The sequence below is a fragment of the Serinus canaria genome, chromosome 1A (genome assembly GCF_022539315.1).
Source record: "Serinus canaria isolate serCan28SL12 chromosome 1A, serCan2020, whole genome shotgun sequence".
In the NCBI taxonomy this organism is placed as follows: domain Eukaryota; kingdom Metazoa; phylum Chordata; class Aves; order Passeriformes; family Fringillidae; genus Serinus; species Serinus canaria.
Window position 1 is genome coordinate 17,900,307 of NC_066314.1, and position 16,994 is coordinate 17,917,300.

General features: G+C 39.6%; 1 protein-coding gene across 2 annotated transcripts; it reads right to left on the bottom strand.

Annotated features, from left to right (window-relative positions):
• Nucleotides 1-1,714: 1,714 nt before the first annotated feature.
• Nucleotides 1,715-16,763, bottom strand: ALG12 (ALG12 alpha-1,6-mannosyltransferase). 2 transcript variants are annotated; one of them, XM_009086807.4, is made up of 10 exons: nt 16,663-16,763; nt 12,758-12,947; nt 12,478-12,610; nt 11,796-11,969; nt 10,287-10,481; nt 8,857-8,960; nt 8,177-8,400; nt 7,294-7,463; nt 7,034-7,109; nt 1,715-3,040 (listed from the first exon to the last, which is right to left on the bottom strand). In XM_009086807.4, the coding sequence occupies exons 2-10, from the start codon at nt 12,920-12,922 to the stop codon at nt 2,809-2,811; spliced, it is 1,473 nt and encodes a 490-aa protein (XP_009085055.1). In that variant the 5' UTR covers nt 12,923-12,947; nt 16,663-16,763; the 3' UTR covers nt 1,715-2,808. The 2 variants fall into 2 exon arrangements, with proteins under 2 accessions (XP_009085055.1, XP_018765765.1); XM_018910220.3 differs by lacking the exon at nt 16,663-16,763 and adding an exon at nt 13,376-16,149.
• Nucleotides 16,764-16,994: the final 231 nt, after the last annotated feature.

Sequence of the window (16,994 nt, forward strand, 5' to 3'; positions counted from 1 at the left end):
TGCTATAATGAGAGTACGTAAGTCTGAGCACACGTAATAAAGGGAAGCAACACTAGGCTATGATTTCTGGAATTTCTATGTAAGTTATGAAAAAAATGCTGTCAGATGCAAGGGAAACACTCTCTCTTGCACTGAAATTGATACAGCAAACCAATGCTAAGAACTCATATCCATTTTCAAGTTCCTTAACATTAGAAGAATTAGAAATATCCAGGAAGAATAGTCCTGGAACAATTGAAACTGCAGGAGCAGCAGCACAATCTCAAGCTTTGCTCTGAATGTGTAACCAGACTCAGTAAGGGGATGTGTGAAATGGCCAGGGAGCAAGAAAAAGGAGTATGCTCAGTGCTTCAGAATGCATTGCACAAATAGACTGCATTGAGGTTGTGTTCTGATGGATAAACAAGGTTAGAACCTGAGATGTGCTCTCTCTCTTCCTCAGTAGTAGCAGACAAATGTATTTGATGTCAGATCCAATACAACCATTCTCCATGTCTCCTCACCCCAATTTAGCTCAAGAGGGAAGACCCATAGCAAGTACTCAGGGCAGGTATAAGATCAATATAGTCTGATTTTTTCCAGCTCTTGATATTAGAGACTTTGTGAACTGCAACTTGTTTCTTGATCTTTAGTTTTTTTGGTTCTTGATGCAAGAGTCATCTCTTTACCTTTATTTTGAAGCAGCTTTTACTTTCAGCTTCCAGAAATGTCCTCTATTAGCAAGTTCCACAACATTTTTTTCATGCAATTACTTTATTTAGTTTTATAACAAGAATGTCCTACATCTCAGGCTGTAAGACTCTGATTATTCACCTTCTTCAAGTGAAAAGGCCAGTTTGAGCTGACTGCTTCTATTTCTGTGGGTGATGAGGCTGTGAACAGTAGTAGACCAGAGCTCCACAGCTGAACACCATCACTTGTTTAAATCCCACAGGTAGCACCCACACACCACAGTAAGTCTGTGGAAAGACTCTATGATGTGAGTATGAAATTCAGCAAGATGAAACTCTTCAAATGCCTCATGTGGACAGACTCAGTGTCACTTCAGACTGTAGCTTAAGATGCTTATTCTGCAATAGCAGTATAAGAGCACAGTAGCTCTAGGTTTTCTCTAGGTGATAGAAGCAAGTTCCTGCAGAAGGATTCTGACAACCAGGGATTTGGGAAGCTGGAGCAACCACACAGACATTTGTCTACACCTGGGCAGGATAAATTTTAGTTTGGGTTCTTGAGTTGTGGATGCTAGTGTGGGGGAGTTACATGAAGTCAATGATTAGCCTTAACATGAAGGCCTACCTACATCCTTAAACAAACGTTTTCCTTTGTGTGGTTCCAAATTTGCAGCAAATTTGCACATGTATTTCCTTCTGTCTCTTGTGAATTGTTTGATGTTCAAACTGGCTCTGGAGGAAGCTAGGTTTTCTTCCAAAGACAAGTCAACTAGATAATGCTTGAATGATTTAAATTTCAAGAGCGGCCAGAGACTGGACCAACAAGTTCTGCAAGTTGCTTTTGCCAGATCTGCTCAGGCCAAGAAAGCCTGGGCAACAACAGCCACCCTTGAGGGAGCAGGCTCCACCCCACCAGATCAGTTCCACTGATACATAATCTAGACGATAAAAAGAAAACATGGTCCTAAAAACTGAAACATACACAGGCAAAGGTAGTTCCTGAATCAAGCAAGTTTAAGAATAAAATGAAAACAAACAAAACAAAACAAAAAAACCCCACCACTTTATTCCATAATTATATTTTACTCAAGTTTTCAGTCAGCAAGGAATAGTTTTCTGCCCATGATAATTTCAATCATTGTGATATTTTACACTAATGGAGCTTCTGTCATATTACAACTGGCCTTAACCAGAATTCTAACCTGTTTTCCTTGTTCCATTCAGCAATCTATGAGGACATCCTTAACAAAAACATCTAATAAAGAAACTACAGAGCATGCAATCTTACCCTAGTTTATAGAATGCAGCACATGGCACATTAGAGTACTCCTTTTCAAAGGGATTACTTAATTAAAAAAAAGGAAAACAGCATGTATCTTAAAGTGGGCATTTTCATCGGTAATTTTTCCACTGCAAATAAAGAAACCATTACAGCAGAAGAGGGGAAAAATTATTTTAAAGATTCTTTTTCCCAGGAAATCCAAGTTACTGCTTTTTCAAGAACTTGGAATGGAGACATTCCATCCTTAGTACTCAAATCTGTTATGAAACAGTGCTTGTCAAGAAGTCCAAGTGCTTTGTAAGTGAATGTTTCATTAGTTTGGTAGCCTACAGGGCACAATTAGATATTATGACAGAGCAATGATGAATATGGCTTTCCTATGTTTATAACATCGTTAGGTTTCACACTGGCAATCTGACAGCTGAGGGGGTTACAATCCTGCAGATACATAAAGCAATACATTTTTGCACACATAGATTACATATCAAATTACTGCCCTAGCACAAACCTGTTGGATTTGTATCTTATACAGGACAATTAGGACATACCTGGGCTACATGATGAAACAGACTACCAAACCAAGTAGACAGGTTTTACTTTAAACCACTAAATTTGTAGGCAACCTCTCTCAAACATATCTAACAATACAACTCAGTATACTGGGCATATACTGACTAGGAATGCACTGTATTATTTACGTAAGAAACAGGACAGAGCTAAATACCGATTGGTACAGAGATTTTCTGTGCCTCTCCACAGAAGCTGAGTTGCAGTGCTGGAATGACAATTTGCTGCTGTCTTATATAGTTCAATCATCAGCAAAAGCACATCAAAAGACTTACTTAAAATTCACAGTCAAGATGATAGAGGAAGTTTTTCCAACAGTACTAATTTTGGTTTCAAGTTTAAAGTAAAAGGAGGTAGTGCAGTAAGGTTCAACCCGATTTTACTGATGCCAGGTATATTTGCCAGTGGCCTGTGGGTTGTCTTGTAATGTGATATTTGAAGAGGATTTGTTTCCATCAGTATATGTGTGTAAGAAAACATCAACTGGTCTCCTGGTTTAACATCTTCTCTTTTGTCATACCTGTAAAGAATAAAGAAGATTTATTTTTATTCCTTGCTTTACCTAATAAAGATAGCTATTATTGCAAAGGCATGAAGCATCCAAGATGAAACACAAAAAGGAACTAACATTCTCAGTTACATCTCCTGATTAAATAGTACTAGAGGAGGAAACAGTATTTTTGAAGAATGTAGGGACTTAGTCATTCCATGCAAGTCTTTCTGCTGCTATTGTGATATAAATCACGACTCCGAGAAAATTTCTTACTAGTTCCCTATTTCAATTTAGTGGAGAAAGGACTCCAAAGCCTGAGATTGTAGGAAACTGGACCAATTTTTAAGTTTTGCTCTACAAGAAATGCATTTGGAGAAACATGGGGGTGGTTTGTTTTCGTTTGGGTTTTTTGCTGCTATATTTTTTTTTGTTTGTTTGTGGGGTTTTTTAGTAATTCTAAAAATACCTTATGTGGTACTTAAGCAGAAAGCCTTTTCTTCTGGTAGTCATACATTAGAATAGGAGCCTCAGAGAAGAGAAGGAGAAGACCTCCTTGAACGCTGGAGGAAAGAAGGAGCCTGGCAGTTACAGTACTAATTTGGCACTTGTTATTTCTAAGTTCAGTTCCCTGATCTACTACATGTTTGGGCAGGTCACTTCAGGTCAGCTTTTATAAACTGTTTAGGTACAAGAATACATATATATTATATATAGAATTTTAAAAAGAAAAAGTAACTACTGAGTTCTAGGACTATTTATTATGTACACTTACAGTTATTTCTTAAAAGGATTTATGTTCAATCTAGCTATTGAAGGAATTTACAGGATGAGAAAATAAGTGACTTAGCCAGTTGGCAGGGATGTGAAAGATCTAGTTTCAGCCAGTTTTCATCTGATCTAGGCCCAAAACTGAAGTTCATTATCTCTTAAGAGCTGTATGAGCCTTTAATCTTCAAGGAATTGAGACAGATCTCCCTCACTGTCTCATGAGGACATGGTTCTACTTTGCAATAGTTATTTGTTCATTCACTGAGGAGAGTCAGGTACAATTTACAGCTTAAAGGTTAGGATTTTCATACTGGACATGGCAGCCTGATCAAGTCCTCAATCCAGCAACTTCAAAGGAGAAGAAAGAGGTAAGTTCACTTCAAAATACTCCATAAACCACTATTAGGCTCTGTAACCTGAGTGAAGAGTGGTGCCCCTTTCTTCACCTTTTCTGCTGCCCTGTTCTGTTTTCTACCAGCACTTGGAGCTCCCATTCTTAGGCAACTGAATCCTTCCACGCATTTCACAGGTGTCTTACTCAAGCCATGACTTTCCTTGCAGATGTGGATACAGGCAGGGAAGTGGTGCAGTCCCAGCCCTACATACCCTTAAATGCACCTAGGCTTAAATCCAGCCTGCATCTTTGCAGGCCTGGCCTCTCATCTGCTTGAATTCCCTGAAAAAAATCTCTGATATTTTTATAATTCTGCCTGACAGGGAAGTCATTAACATTTAAGATATTTGAAGGAAGTACTTTACAGAAAACCAGAGGTTTTGTGTGAATTGTTAACCAAAATTTTGGCAACTCAGAAAGGACCCCAGGCTGATATGAATTCTATCAGTGTCACTAAATACACCATGTAATGCAGAATTAGATTGCACACTGGACAGGTGTTTTCTACTTTCAAAACAATTGTATGCTAATTTCACCTGCCATTTCCAAAAATATCACAATACCCCTTAGGTTGGTAGATACATCCAAACTGGCAGAAGGAACAGCATTATTTTGTAACAACCTTACCAACTACTAATTTCACATTTTCTTCATCAGCAAGTAAAAGGCCTTTCATCTGGCTGCATGCATTTCTGAATTTTATTATTTTTAAATACTTTAAGCTTACACAGCATATTTATTCAGGGTTCAAAGAGACTGCACTAATTGAAGATGAGATTGTAACACCCATTCCTTGTAAGAACCTGCATCAAGCTCCTCTCAATCACCCTTTGAAGAAAAATAATAGATTGCTTGCATTTTTCTTGAGGCAAATAGATCTAATCTGAGCACACTACTGAAAGCTGATAACTTTAAGACACTTTTATTTATGAATCATTAGCCTTCACAGCCACCCCATCCCTAATCTGTTTCCACCTGACATACACTGTCTATGAAGAGGTTAAGTTAGTTTTCACCCATCTGAAAGGAAGTCACTTTCTTGGACAACAAGAAAATGGACAGTTGGTGCCAATCAACTTTGCACTACTGTGCTGTCAGAACAAGTGGCAGTCCTGTGTATGATGCTCAGTTGTGGATTTTGCCTGATTTTTTGAACGTGAAACTTTATGCTGAATCAGCCCTTCCTTCAGCCTTTGTTTTGCTGAGTACAGTTAAAAGTGAGAGAGAAACTGCTCTGTAGCTCTAACACCATGAAACATTTATCAGTGACAGGGATATTATTCATTCACCTTCCAATCCCACTAGGCCTTACAAACCCAAAGCAATCCAATACTCACCAACTCAAAAAGCTCATTGGAATGCAGCACTGAGAGAGGAGAGTTGTATTCAGAGTAGTGTGTGTATTTAAGTATATTTTAAAACCCCAAATATTGAAACATTTTAGCTATCATGCACATTCTATCCCTTGTACTCTCGCAGTTTAAGATCTCCTCCCAATTAATGGTTTAAGACTTTCTCTAGATTCAGCATACAAAAAACCAATTTGAAATAAACAGTAGATAGGTAATTGTGAAGGCTTTAAACAGTCTGTACCATCATCATGAGAGTGCTTGGAAATAAAAAGGCATAGCAAGATCGATGATTTTTGTGATTGCCCTGGAAGCATTCTTGCCCTTTCTTCTGCTTTATTTCCAAAGTACTTTTATCTCTAAACCTACCAGTAATTAAATTATGTTCATCTGATCCTGAATACTGTGACTGGGGAAAAAGAACTCTATGCTCAGAATAGTTCTTAAATCAAAATCTGTTTGTTTTGCTTTTGTTTTGTGCAGTATGAAGGGAAGCTCTGTGTCACCTTCTAATGAATAATTTTGATTAAGATCATTTTGATTTAAATTAAAAACTTTTGCTTCAGATGAAGAGGTAAGCTTAAAAATCAGAAAGGGGCCTACTTTTTGGTTTTCATCCTGAAAAGCAAATGATGCAACCTCACAATGAGTCCTACTATTCATTCCAATATTCCAACTCTTTTTAAAAAAAGTGTCTGTGTATCACTGTGGGTCATAGTCACAAAGCACTCAACAGCCTTCCCTCAGAGCTAATGAATGTATTCACAGCAGCAGCTTCAATGCCATCTATATGAGGGATGTTCCACATAAACCAGACTGTCGATATTAAAACGTACAGGAGCCTCACATTGCCACACATCACTCAGACAAATAATTATATACACTGTTCTGCCAAGAAAGCTCTGTTTCACAAGGTCTGCTGGGATATCAGACCTACCTGCATTAAACATACTGGTATAAAGTTTGGTAAGCTAACAATTTCTGTGCTGTTTCCGATGTCTTTAGAATCCCAGAATTATTAAGGTTAGAAAATATGTCTAAGACCATCAAGCCAAATTGTCACCTGAGCACCACCACCACATTCACCATTAAACCATGGCCCCAAGAGCCATATCCACACTTTAAACACTTCCAGGCGTGGTGACTCCACCACTTCCCTGGGCAGCATGTTCCAATGCTTGACAACCGTTGCCGTGAAGGAATTTTTCCTAGTATCACACCTAAACTTCCCCTGGCACAACTTGAGGCCATTTCCTCTTGACCTTTGAAATATTCTATGCTATACAGGCAAATCAGAATCAACCAAAACAATGAAAAAACACTGCAGTGCTTTTGAAATGGCAGCATGGCAAACATCAAAAATTCTCAGAAGATTCACATTGTTCTTAAGCTGGTTTAATAAATATGCTGTACCGGAAATTGTGTTTGCAATGTTTGTCCCTGTGCATATGCAAAAAAAGAAAAAGCAGGCTACTGTCCTCAGATGAAAATACCTCACTCAGAACGTACCTCCAATCGGAATTGATTTCCAGAAACCGAGAAACTCCCGTTTGCGCTGCAGCCACATCAATATGAACAGAGACATCTACATAAACAAAGAAAATAGAATACAGTTTCAAAATTCTTCCACTCTGATTAATAACAAGTTAACAAAATAGTAACAAAGAAGATGTGTGTACCTAGTTTGAAGAAGTAGTATTCAATACATCAAAAGATAGATATACTGAAATTAAGATTAGATGAACACACTTCAAGCCAGCTTTACATACCTGCTGTTGAAGGTACCAACTCATGCAACTTCTGAATTGCCACTCCTCCAGGATAATTGAAATGTGAAACATATAAAGATGTTCCTGAATAAACAGCATTGAGTACAAGATGCATTATAATAAAGAACGATCCAAGTTTGTACAGCCAGGATCTCCGGTAGTTATTCAGACTGTTGAGGAAGAGAAAAACAAGAATAAACTGTTATTTTCTTTCATACTGGTCACTGACTACTGTGACACAACTCTTGCAGAAACTCCACTTGTAGGTAATAAAGATTAATAGAAATTTTATTAACTCTGTATGGCATGTATTTATTACCAATTTCCAAAAGATTAACTTCTAGTGACATTTAAATTAGAATATTCTCATTAATAAAAGTAAGACAAACTTTTCAATAAAGCTAAGTATTTCTGTATTTAAAAACTTCAGCTATGAAAATATTCTCTTTTAGAGAAGTTAAACTCTGAATTTAAATTTCTTTACTCAATACTCCCAAACAGATCTAACTCCATGTTTCACAAGCCTGTGTATAAAACTACCTCCTGAGGTAAACTGTGTTAACAGGTCAGGAGTACTGGAATATGTCTTCTTTTCTGGTAAATAAACTGCATTGTAACAACATAACAATAAAATTAGGGCTGTATTCTCAATTCTCCTCCAGACTTCCCAAACAGTCCTGTCAAAGCATTTGACTTTTCTGTGTTTCCACTTCTCTCTGCAGTCAATGGGTACAAAGACCTCAAACTCCTTTCTACAGCATATGAATATTTCAATATGTTCCAGAGTTCAACATTTAAAAAGTGCATAAAAATAGTACTAACAGTTTTCCTTTTGCATTTTCAGAGGGAAAAAAAAACCCAACAAACAGGATTTTTAACTTACATTCGTGAGCACATTTTAGCAGCCACTATGTTGAAAACAGGGAAAGTATAGATGATGAAACGCAGCTCTTTGTGTGGGAGAAATGAATACAAGAAAATAAAGCCCAGTGCTGGCAAAAGTAAAATCCGAGTTCTCTTTTCTGTTACCCCTAAAGGTACAAATATTATGCTGCATCCCAAAGCACGAGGCAGGGCTGAATAGAAATACCACAAGAAGGGAGAGGTCTTCAAGGTGAAAAGAGTTAAGGATGCTTTCACTGCTAACAAGTAAAGTAACTATTCTTTACATTACTATCCACAAATTTTGCAAATATGCAGTATACTTTTTGTGTGCACATTCTTCCAGCCTTTCATTTCCTGTCTCATCTTTGGAGACCTAAAAGCAGTTGCTTAATTACATTCACATTACCCAACAGAGACACATCAAATGGCACTAATGATGAGCAACATGAAACACCAAGTAGAAGAAACCTGGCTTTATATTGGTAGAACACAAAGAGGCAAGAAAAAAGTTAGCAGAGGAGACTCACAACTTGCAGTAACACCTAAGGGACAGACATTGTCTCGTAAGTTTTAAATAATGAAAAGTAGAATCTAACACCCTGAGTCTCAGGAGTAAGTCACATCAAGTCTTTGCATTGGCTGGTAGTGTTCTTTTTCTCTGGATGTTTCAAAGGATACTCCCCAGTTGGAACTTTTGTTTAAAACTGTGTTATACCAGAGCACTTTCCCCTCAGGCCACACAAGCTGCCTCCAAAATAGAGAATCCACAGCAACTGTTAGCCCTAAAAGAATTAAAGAGATATAAATCTGCATGAACTAAAACCCAGGGAAAAGCAAACTAACATATCTGAATAGCACATATACAGCATATTGAGAACATAAACTGAAACATGCATTGTAAGCCTCACCCAAAACCACAGAGAAGGCTGAATATATCTGTCGTGCAGGGAAGGGAGGCACTTCTAAACAGAAGCCTTTAAAGAAGCATGGTAGACATGAATCCAATTGGGATTCATCCCACTCCAACCCCAGGTTTAAAAAAAAGGGTTTAATTGAGATTTGTTTTAGAAGAGTATTAAGAACATTAAATGTAATAAACAATAAGAAGCTCATGTTACCTTCTAATAGTACTAAATACATTTTTATTGTAAAGCTACAATAATTGAAAAAAACAATCACAAAGTTTGCTACTTTTCATTAGGTGGAGGAAGAATGAGAATAAGGGATGAAAGGCAAAAAGAAAGCAGCAAAACTGTCAGCCCTATCTCCTCCTCCACTCAGATCTGTGCGAGCTGCTCTAGTATTTAAAGATTTTGCTCAAATAAGAAAGGGGAGTGCCAGTGGTTAATTCCCATTAGACCTCCAAACTCTTACATCATGAGGTGCCTCCTGGCATAATTGTCTAGTGTTTCTATTGTGGACTCTGTGCAAGGGACAGCATGCTGCCAGAGGTCATCATCACATATTTGACAACAGCATTTTTAATTAGGTAGACCACAGGCTGGTGAAGCAGCTTAGAGTATTTATGTGCATATTCAGGAGGTCTTCCACAGATGGGTAGAGACAAGGGAATTTTTCAACCTCTCCAGCATGGAGATCATTTAAGATGTTAAATTTAATTTAATAATGGAATAGAGTTTAACTGCAACTCTCCCCAAAACCCTCCTGCTTGGTATCTCTGTCTGTCACACAGTTGTATTTTATCCTGGGACTCAGCTTATCACCATGGCAATAGATACTACAACTGATAATATGCACAAGTACCTACAGCCAGGTATTAATTGTACTGAAGTCAACTGGCACATCTCAGCCTCTTTAAGATCGCGACATTACACTGTAAGCATCTAAAGACAGAGGCCACAGTAGCTTTCTCTGCTCTGCACACATTTATTTCCTCACACAAAAATTTTCAAAGAAATAAAAACTCTTGTCATATTATTAGCAAATAGAATCAAACTAAAACAATAATAACTCACAACACCCCACTTACCCTCTCTCCACTTCCACCCCCCAAAAACAACCCTTAAGGCCACTTAACAGATAAATCAGTCAAAACTCCAGACTTCTCTTGAACCTAATGTCATTTGCTTTCTTCCAAGCAAACTTACCCAACCAAAACATTCCAGCAGGAACAGCATGGGAAAGCACCTTGAAAATGGAGATTCTTTTAGTTAATAACGTCACCAGGAGCATGAGGCCTAAGAATATGCAGAGCTCTGATCTGAAGACTATAATTGCCAAAGCTGAGAACCAAATGAATGGCCTTTGCTTTTGCTGTATCCAAAATGTCAATGCCAGGAGCACTGGAAAAAAAAAACCAAAACAACAAACATAAAAAACCCCAAAACACATCATCCAACATACGGAACTATTAATTTTCTAAAGGGTAAGACTCGATGCTATCTTCTTGTTCCTCTAACTTCCCACCAATCCTCTCTTGGTCTAGCTACCATTTCTAGTCCAGGAATTCTTCCTTTTTTAGAGAAATGTAATTTGGAATAATGCACAGCTTGATACTGCTGATGCTTAAATAATTAGAAAAAGTATAACCACAGAAGGAATACATGGAAACTCTTTCTAGGCAGTATATTTAATAGCTATTGGGGGAGGGGGAGAAACACAAACCTTAAGGGAGTACTAAAAGCTTCTTAAACTATGATTCATAATTATTATTGTTCAATATCAGCTGGGCAGTTAGTTTATTCTCTTGGCGAAGTATATTCTATACTCATGATTCTATACTCATTTCAAACAAAAACGAGACTACAGACTACTGCTGAGGGAGAAAGATCTATAAATTCATTTACATGATTAGGTGGGACACACCATATCTCCACAGATGAAGTTGTCTCTAGTTTAAATCTCGACATAGTAAAAGTGCTCAGGATCCTAAGGGAAACGAGAAATACTAAGGTACAAAATCGTGAAACTACTTGTATTTTTTAATATGCAGAAATTGTCTGAGACATTTTGACAATTCATCTCCTTTTATTTATCATTTCTCATCTATACAGGTTCTTACATCAACCTCACAATGTCATCAGCTGAACAACTTGCACGGAAGCATTTAGTGACTCAGTAAATATCTGTCGCATGTGATTAATTTTCCTCTTCATCAGCTCTGGGGGAAAACTGTATTTGTAGAGAAGGGCTTGACATTGATTTTTTTACTCTAAGTATAGAAACTGCTTCATTTGTAGACAGCTTCAGAAGGGGAAGATGAAGATGGTGCAGTAGGAACTTCTTCTAAAATCCCATCTGAAAGTCCTTTTCTGTGCAGACCAAGTTCACAGGATTTTTTTGAACTGCAGGTATACCTCATCCCTTTTCATAGCTCTATGCTTTATGCATTAGACATGTGTACTCAAACCTCTAGCTAATCAAAGCCATCTGACAAAACCTACATGTACTCAGATTCAATAAAACTTGATTAAACAGTCACTGTAAGCATAGATGGTAAAAAGAGAATGAAATCTCAAGCTTTCTAATCTTGTTATCACACAATTTAATCAAGTAGATATGCGAATTTGGTCTGACCACACTTTTCCTGTGCTTTAACTACTGATACATTTGAAAAGAAGTTTTAAATTTTAATTTTTTTCCTATGAAATACCTACCGAATGGAAGTGCAAACACATTAGGGAGGGTTCTTGTACAGTAAAACATCAAATGAAACTGAGTAACAGTGATGAGACAGAAGATTGATGCTGTAGTTGCTCCAAACTGTTTTCTAACTTCTTTCTGCAGCTTCCATAAGGTGTAAATCACACTGAGCCCCAAACTTCCTCGGACTATCAGGAGAATAAAAACAGGAATCAAAGAGTATTATCAGATGGATCACTGATGAATAGCCATGTTATATAACGTAATGGGAAGATATTCTGATGATTAACATTTAAGATACCACACTATAACTACCTTCAAAGAAACAAAAAGCCAAACAAAATTCCATTTAGTTTATCTGTACTAATCCACTTTTAACTTGTCTGGCAGTTCTGCACAAATGTCAGTGCTTCCATGTCAAAGTTAACAATCCTTTCTGAAGTGTACATGGGAGGGAACTCTCTGAAGAGACTTGAGACACTTGTTTTTTCTACACTGCCTGACATTTGTTAGCACAGACTTTTTGTGGGCTGTTAGTTACTCTCAAAGAGGGACCTGAATGGCCATGCTGGCCCCAAGTACCATGGTATGGGTTTTCCCTCATTGAGGAAAAGAATACTATTGGTCCAAACTAGCAACAATGTTTTTACTGGTGCTCCAATGGGTGACATCTCTAAGGATTTGAAGTTCTCATACCTATCAGCTGGGAATAAAACTTGGACATTCTTAGCACAGAAAGTATGTAGATAGCCGGGCTGGAAAGAGCAGCGATAAAAATTGGTCCAAGGAACGTTCTTGGGACAACTCCAGGAAATTCATGATGGTCATACTGCAAAAAGGAGACTCTACTTAAAATAGGCAAATTAGAAACAAGGGAAAATAAATCATATTCACACCACATTTATCCTACAGATACTGCAGGGAATTGCCATCTTTAACACTGTCCAAAAATGACAAGATATTATTTTCAATTTACCTTATCCAAGTCCAGCTGGTGGTACACCACATCATGGATAGCTTGCAGGTTAAAGCTTTCCTCCACTTTTGTAAAAGGACAGACAGTTAAATGAACAAAGGCCACTGCAATCAGCAGCAGCAGCAATGGGAATGACCGCCCACTTGAGCTCCTCTTCTGAGCCATCTTGGGTTTGAAATTCAGATATCTTCTATTATTATTAAAAAGAAAATTTAAAAAATTACATAAATAACATGGCATGAAGTGTACAACCAGAAAAAAAGACTGATGATGCAAGGAAAATGTACTACAGCAGTCAATAAGTTCAAACAAAGACTAGTAAGTAAAAAAATCCAGGAAATTTTTTACTAAATTCAATTAATTAAGATAGCGAAAAATATATTCAAAGCATTTCAGAATTTATGCCACCATCTGTAAATACAATTGTTTTAATTTTCACCTAAAAAAAACCTCAAGACAACATGAACCCTACCTAAGAAAGTATATGCCTTTGTATTCCATACTGCCCGACTGCTGAGTGTCACCTCAGTAATATCTGTGACTAATGGAACAGACAGCCTTGTAATCTACCCTCACTTTAACTGCACACTGGATTTACAGATGGTCTTTAGAACATACCCTCTTATTTGTTCAGGACTCCAAAAACAGTGGGAGAGGATCCACGAGGATGAGAAATTCCTGAGAACAGAATACTTTGATCTCCTGAGTTTGCCAGCAGCTCAGGCTGGACTTGGCCAGAGAAGGACAAACCCCCTCTGGCACCCACACGTGTCACTATGGCAAGAGACATTCTGTAACCCATACCTCACTCTTCTATCCAGAAATGAAGGCCCTCTCTCCCTAGTGCTTCACGTCACAACACTGCTGAGCCATTCTTATGGAAGTTGTATTTTATCATTACAATAAAATCATGCGTTCAGGTGATGCCAGAGCAAATCTATTTCGTGTTCTTTCAATTTAAGCTTCCCAATTTTTTTTAAGTTTACAATTTAGTAAAAGACAAGAGATTTTGGTTATTCTTGCTCTGTTCTCACAGAGAAAAATTTCTAAACCAGCACTTTTAAGGTACAACTGGGGTTTTGGTTAGAGATGTTTTCTCCCATGTTTTGGTCTAAATATGTCCATCAAACCGATGTAAGATACAGTTGGCAGATTTCCTGGGGTCACTTAGCAACAGCCTCCTAGAGCTACCTTTTCCTGAACTGTTGTTTGTGCTGCTTTTTAGTAAAAATGAGTGAGCTCATATTCCTTGTATTCACAATGAGCACCAATAAATCCTGAAATTTGTGTACTTCCTATAAATTGCATGAATCTGCATATTATTTTAAAAACCTCACTAACTGCATCTCTTTTTCTGATGATTACTTCTGCTGCAGAGTGTCATTGAAGCTCTAAGCCTGAGCTCAAAGACAGAGCCTTGTCAGGAGCCTATACAAACCCTTCACCTCAGGAAGTGGGAATAGCCTTTTTAACCTGTGCCTAGTATTACATCTTTACAAGAATGGATAACCGTGGTTTATGCTACAACAGAATCCTTATCCCACAGGAGTAGGAAAAGAGGCATGGGTCTGACACCTCAAAAAGTGTCTGGCAGGAATTAAGTTCCTGCACAGGGCAATTTATGCTTGCTGAATTCTTCCAATAAATGCAGAAGAATCCCACTATTCTGGCCAAACTTAACTGAAGAGAAAAACAGACACTGAAGGATCAATCCACTGCTGCACACATCAACGCAGCACTTGAGCAGCTCATGCATCAGGTGAAACAGCACAGTCACCTTGCAAGGTAGGTACTCCTGACTCCAAACTCTCAGCTTCTTAACACTGCAGGTATTTTAGGACACAATAAATCCTTATAAAAGAACCCAAGTGCCAAGAAGCTCTATTTTTATTCATTTTTAACTACATCATCTGCATTACAATGAGCTGTTACCATCACCTATAAATACCACACTCATTATCCTCTGACTGATCTACAACACAGCCTGCTCCTGGTATCTTTAGCTGATAACCACATGAGTAATCAGTCCCCAACTTCCTAAATCAGAATGGAAGTGAAGCTACATGGCCCACACACAGTTTATCACAAGCTTTTTTTTCTTTTTAAGCTTATTGACTCCAATCCTTTGTTATGCCTGAAAAACGTAAGCACGACAGCATAACTGTACATCTTAGAGATAATTATATGCATTATAAATACTGAAATTCCCTGAAGGGAATCATGCTTGAAGATAAAAAACCAAAGCATGAAGACAACACCCAGGTTTCTGAGATAAAGCCTAATAAATTCAGTGGTCTTGTCAAGACTCAAGATAACTTGCTCTGTTGAAAATTGATGCTGAAAAGCATCAAAATTCAAGCAGAATTTATCAAGACAGGTAGACACCGAATTTGATGATTAAAATATATTTGCTATATAAAAGCAAATACTTGCAATTACAGTTTTTTAATTTTTAAATGCCAAAACACATAAACAGCTTTTCACTTAATAAAAATAATTTAATAATGAAGTTTAGAGGGATAATCACAAGCAATACACATATGTCTGTCCATTGATTACATTCTGGCAACTTCAGAAGAATCTGCCTCAGGCCTCTACAAGAGAGCCACACTGACTCCCCCTCCCAGGAATCTACATCAAGACTGAATCACAGCAGAGGGGTCTTTAACACAAAGGATTCGTCTCTTCCTGGAATTAAATTGGGTGGAAAAAAAATTGGATTTTCATTGAAAAAATAAAAAAAATAAGCTGAGGTACTTCCATCAAAAATGGTTTGCTGCCGTTTTATACTTTTTCAATGGAAGTATCATTACTTCACATAGATTTTTTACTCTTACCGTGAAAAACCTACCATATTTAGCTCACTTACGTTTTTCAGAGCTGTGATAAGAGTCTGGCAGCCAAACTGCATAGTAAATCTGTCTAGAGAGTCATTTTACTTCCTCACACAGAGGAATCTAAGCACACCCCAGCTTCTCTCCTAGGAGTGATCTAGCTTTGGCAAAACTCATTTTGTATTATCTTGAATTTCCATGGCTTTTTTCCTATGTTTCAACAGCTCTTCCGACTTTGATCTAGAGTTAATACCTCAATGAGGTCACATTTAAACCTTTTAGTTGCTGGGATTGCTTTTTTTTCCTGTGTTAGGCAAAAAACTGCAGCTAACTATTCTATTCTTATATGCACTTCCTCATGAGTTTCGAGACTGGCTTTAAAAAAAAAAAAAAAAAAAAACCCTAAGAGGGAAAAAAAAGAAGAGAAGGATGAGGCAGGAAATACAGCGTGGAACGCTATCAGACACAAAGATACGACACAGCAACAGAGAAAGAAATGGCTCTCTTGGGGCCAGGGAAGAAACATGCAGAAGGCTCTCGACTGAAACCTACCCTAACCCACCCCGACCACCCTCCCCGCGCCCCCATCGTTCCCGGGAGCCCCGGTCTCAGCAGGGGCACCCGAACCCCCGCCCAGCTCAGCCCCGCAGGTGCGCGCCGGGGCGGGTTCGAAGCGCTGCCCGTGTCAGGTCGCCCCTGTGAGGGGGCTCCATGAGGGCTTCGGGCCGAGACCAAGCACTACTCCCAGCTCCTGCAGCCGCCGGCGCCGCCCCGAGGCCGCCAAGCCCTCGCGGCACCGCGGCCCGCGCACACCCTCAGGAGGCGGCTGCCCTGTCCTGCCCGGCCGCGCTCCCTCCCGCCACGCCACAGCTCCCACGCCCGGGAGGCGGAGAGCTGGGGCGGCCACCTAGCAGCGCCCGGCGGGGCTCCCGGGAACGCCCTCTAGCCCGGCTGCAGCAAAGGCACGGGCAGCTGGCGGCGCTCCCGCTGCGCCATCCACCCATCCCTCCCTCCCTGCCTGCCGCCCGCCCCGCCGGCCCGGGCAGCGCCCGCCGCCGGTGCCGCACTCACCGCACGCGCGCCCACGTGGCCGCCCCGCAGAGGGCGCCGGCAGCGCGGGAGCGGCAGCGCCAGCCCCGCGAGCACGTGACCGCCTCCCCCGCCGGCCATCTTGGGTGAGGGCAGGGCACGCCCCCGGCAGCAGAAGGTCTCCGAGGCGGCTGCCAAATACAAATGGCGGGCGGCTCTGAAGCCCCCAGGGAGCCCCTGCTTGCCCTTTCTCATGATGGCGGCGGCGCTAGCTCCGACAGCTCTGCCCCGCCCCCCGCCCAGCTCTCCGGGCACGCGGGGGGCTCCCATTGGTCTGGAGCGTGGCGGGCGCTGATTGGACCACGTCCCTTCGC